We start from the raw sequence: 4,899 nt of genomic DNA, 5'->3' as shown, positions 1-4,899 counted from the left end.
TTGGAATAGCGCTCAGCTCTAATACTATCTAAGACTTAGCGATACAAGTTAATAAATCTAGCCTACAAACAATTCAGATTGAAAGCAAATAACTACCTGATACAAGAAATGAGACATATAAAAAAGATGAATAAACTAAACTCAATCAATTGACCAACAATGAACCCTTAAACACGAAGATATGTGAATAAATGAGAATGACAAATCAGTCTTCCAAAATAAAAAGATTCTTACAAAACAATTTTATGGAAATCGGAAAAAAAGTGTTATATCCTGAAATACTGTGATGTCCCCATCCTTGTCAGGGCTTGAGAGTTGATGAGTTAGCTTATTTCCTGGACCCTCGTAGACTAACAGGGTATGGACAGAGGGTCATGGAGACAGTGGATGGAGAATGGTGTTCTTCAGTTCAGTGTTGGGTTCAGTTTAGGTTTCGTTTGAGCAGTTTTTGATTCCATTTGAGGGATTTGCTATTTATAGCATTTTGGCTATTTATAGATGGGAAGTTGGCTATTTTTTAGACAGGCCCCTGGTCACATGGGTTTGGGGAGCTTTATCTCCAGCTTCTGACGATTCATCTTTTGGAGTCATATTGAGAGAGATATTATTTTTTCAGCGAATTACAGGTTATATTTAATTAATGACATTTATTATAAAGTCACATTGACTTTTTAATTCAATATTTCACTTAAATTTATTAAGTGACTTTATTTTTCTCTATAGTTGGGCGCCTAAATTAAAAGTGTTTAATTACTTATGAGATTTTCTATAACCCTAAAAGCAACCCTAAATAAAAATCGTGGGTTTTTGCATAAAGCCACCCCCTTGAGAAATCAAATTCTTTAATTGTTGATTACTTGATATCTCATTCCTCTGGTTTTGGAGCTTGAGGGTTTCAGACTGGATTCTTCATTGGAGAGCATTTATTCTTCAGTGCATGGTAATGGTGAGACTGTGAAAGATCAATTGAATTGTTGCAGCTGTGGTTGGCTTCATTCAAAAGTCAAATTGATTCAAATTGGGGCAGATTTGGCTTCTTACAGCGCAGATTTGTTGTAGGTTTCCTATTTGCTGTTTTGCTGTTAATTTTTCTGTGGTTTGGAGGCTTTTTTTCCCAAACACACAGCTTGCTCATTTATTGGTGCCATCTTCCCACTGTTTGGGCGTCTTAGTATCAAATAAGAGCAGATCTCAATTGTTTTCAGAATAAAAAATCAGAACTTTGTAAGTTGCTGATTGAATCCTTTTAATTCAATAAATTGGCTAAGGACCTACGGGTATGCTTCTAAATTATCCAGTTTATTGTTTCAGCTGATTAATTTCATGTATTCTTTCAATATGTGTTGAGAATTAAAGAAACCCTTCTGCAACTTCTGTCTGTTTCTGAAAGACCATCTGTAATAATCAAAACACAAAAAAATAAAATAATAAATTACAACAGATTGAAGAATTGAACCAGCAAGGATTCATCACAAATATCTAATAATAATCTAGACAATATCTACCAAAAAAGATGAATAAAAACTAAAGCACAATAATAAATAATTTACATCAACAAAAAGTCTAATTTAGGAAATCAGAATTATCAAAATTTTATCTCAAGGGTAATGAGCATTTGAGCAATATAATGTCAAAAAAATATACTAATGTTATTGTTATTCTGATTTCTAGTAATCTCTCTTCAAGAGATTGTGTGACAAATTCTTATCAGGGTTGGATTACACCCAAGTGCATATTCACAGAGATACCAGCGTACGTTTTCTAATAGTTCTTGTGAACTTTTGTAAGCAACGTGTCAAAAACAGATAGAAAAGGATTTCCTCTTAACCAAAAGTAACAAGTTGCCTACATGGAAACTGCATTAGTTAGTGCAGACCAGGTCAGTTTTAACTTAAAAAAAGATATCTTTTTTAATCGTTTATAAATATTTTGTTCATATGAATATCAATATGAGATCAATACAAGTTCTTGCAAACACAATCATGAGATTAATATCAGCTCTTTTCGAGAAACTACACAATAAACTATCTATAGAAGATCAAGAGTCACAAATTAGAAATCCGCTTATTTAGAAACCACCTCCACATTAGAAATCAACTGTGAAAAACCAGGAGTCATAACTTAGAATTCCATATTAGATGTCCTTTTGAAATTTGAACATAGATCTCCACAATAAAAACTCCGTACTTTAACCAATTAAATTCAACCCCTTGGACCAGTTTTAATAATTTGAAGTTGACCATGTAAATATTGATCACACCCTATAAATAAAATTAGCTTGGTAAACTGCAGGAAAGAGACACTAAGGTTACCATAGTCATAATGTTGGCTTCATTGTGCTAGGCTCTATTACAAAGCAGACATGTTCACTGTGCACAATACCTGTGGCAAAATCTGTGCCAAGGATATTTCAAATCCCGCAATACTTATTTCACTACAACAATAGAAAACCAGGTGACTCCTAGACAAAATTGCAAAATTTTGATTATTCTAACATACGATGTAAAGAAGGGGATAACTTTTTAAAATTCAATGTTAATAATATGTTAAGTACAAACAATAATACAGTTTGAGAATGAATTCTAGAGTGTGCTCTAATATATCAATATATTTTCCCTTATTTGCTTATTTGTTTATATATTATAAGCTGTGTAAACTCTAAATCTCATTAAATTTAAAAACAATTTTACACATAAATAAAATCAATACATCAACTCAAATGGAAATCAAATAGAGTTAACACCAGTCAAAACAAAGCAAATTTTCCAAACAAATCAAGAATATTAATGTTCCAGAAATTCATTCAGAACATCTACATCTTCAAATGCTATATATCATTCATAATCGAGAGCATGCTTAATTTTCAATTTCTAACATCATTCCATACTGCAATGTCGAATTGCTGAACATTGCTCATTGGTGATACAATTCCCTCATGCCCATTGCAAAGATTCTGAATACATGTGTATTCAGTTTATGCACAAATAGATAAAATAATTGTTTCTAAATATAATTCTATATATTACTTTGTGTTTGAAAACATCTTTTATATTAAAAAATTTAAAAAGCTTCTGTAAAAATAGTGTGTATTTTGTTTCTATCAGTATTTTAGAGTATACTATGTGATCTATCACCTTAATGAGTGCAAAAAAAAAAGATTGCAGAAGTAATTCAAGATTATAGTAGTTCAATAAAAATTGCAGGAGATCACATTCAAAACTTATATGCTCATATAAAACCACAATACCCTATTCAAGATATATAATAATGCAAAAGAGTGTGCTGAATACATGATATACAAATCAAAATAATAACATTCGTGAACCGTATAACGAATAAACAATTTCCCATTATCATATTCAATACATATAAACAGTAGCAAAAGAACAATCCTCACTCAACATATATTAACAAAGTGTTAACATCCTTACATAGACAGGTAACGTAGAACATATCCTTCCTATATCGATCAAATCAATAGTATACAATTATATGCAATACACCTAATGCAATGTTAAGAATTAGGTGTACTCAAACTAACTTAATCGATTAGTACCATAAAAGCTGTGTTAGGACCACATATCCCCACCTGAAATCTATAGATAATGAGCCCCGGTCTGTGGTTTATAAAAACAAAATATACACAGTTTTTTTCTGGAAATTCTTTTCAATCCAATGGAACTGAAAACATCATAATTTTTTTATTAAAATCTTCCACAGATTATTATTAGAAAAGTAATTGAATAGTACCTAATATAATACTGCTGCGTCATATATGCCGTTTCCTCAGAAGTTCATGAATTGTTGCGGAGGAGGCATCACAGATGTGGCACGCCGCGCTTCTTCTGCTCGTCTCCGAATATGCAATTCTCTATACTCCTGACAGAATGCACAAGGCCAGCACAACCAATGTACCAGACAATCAGGCAAGGGCCTCTCTGGAAGATTGTATCTTGCACGAAGCTTCTTCCTATACCCACATGAGTAAATACACCCTAAAGAGGTAAATTGCTGGACGATGTACCAAACAAGAGCAGGAGCAAGGCAGGAAGTGAGACCATCGTCCAGTTTTTCTGCAACTTTCCCGAAAAGTAAACAGGGGCAAAGACAGCCAAGCAGGCAGATGGGTATGTCTGCCATACAATTACAGAGGTCTGTACTCCATTCAGGTCTGGTTTCTTGCTGCCACATAGGGGTTCCATAGACAGGAGGAGATGGCGCCATGTACTGCTGATAAAACATAGGTGGAGGTGGAGGTGGAGGTGGAGGTGGAGGTGGCTGTCCGTAGGCGACTGGATGATAGGAGGAAGGGGATGGAGCATAGGTGTGCCCTTGCCCTTGAATTAAAGGCTCATTTTCATTCTGGTCTTGTAATCCCCGAGAACCTGGAGGAAATGGGGGTGCAGAAGGTTCAAAGTCGGAAGATTTAGAAGCCATTCAGATGACACAATAGAGTATCCAGAATCCAACTCAGAATCAATTATTTCTGTAGCAAAAAACTTCGAATCGGAACCCCAAAACTCCTCGAAAGGAAACAGGATGAAAACGACGATTTTGAAGACTTCTTGGCTAATCAATCTACTCGGTAATATCCTTAAAAGTGGTTAAAAAATATTATTTTTATTTAATTGCTTTCTTTAAAAATGTACTTAGCAATCTAATAGCCCTCTAAAGGTGTTTTTTAAACAATCTATAGACATGGATTCAACCTAAATAGAGACAAACCCTATCATAGTCAAAGTAATATGTTAGACCAATAGATCAACATGTTCTCATACATAAAAAGCAAGGCTTGTGGAACATCATAAATCATTTTACTCTATTAATATAATGTGCTCAAACTATGGAGCATAATAATCACATATTACCAATATCTAATATAATTAAGATTACATCATA

At 33.5% G+C, this 4,899-nt stretch overlaps 1 protein-coding gene across 1 annotated transcript; it reads right to left on the bottom strand.

Moving 5' to 3' along the window:
• Window positions 1–3,381: 3,381 nt before the first annotated feature.
• On the bottom strand, window positions 3,382–4,581 carry LOC131062619 (cell number regulator 10). The gene has a single exon (XM_057996323.1). The coding sequence runs from the start codon at window positions 4,435–4,437 to the stop codon at window positions 3,787–3,789; it is 651 nt and encodes a 216-aa protein (XP_057852306.1). The 5' UTR covers window positions 4,438–4,581; the 3' UTR covers window positions 3,382–3,786.
• Window positions 4,582–4,899: the final 318 nt, after the last annotated feature.

The sequence above is a fragment of the Cryptomeria japonica genome, chromosome 6, assembly GCF_030272615.1.
Source record: "Cryptomeria japonica chromosome 6, Sugi_1.0, whole genome shotgun sequence".
Lineage (NCBI taxonomy): Eukaryota > Viridiplantae > Streptophyta > Pinopsida > Cupressales > Cupressaceae > Cryptomeria > Cryptomeria japonica.
This window is presented reverse-complemented; position numbering and strand designations above follow the sequence as displayed.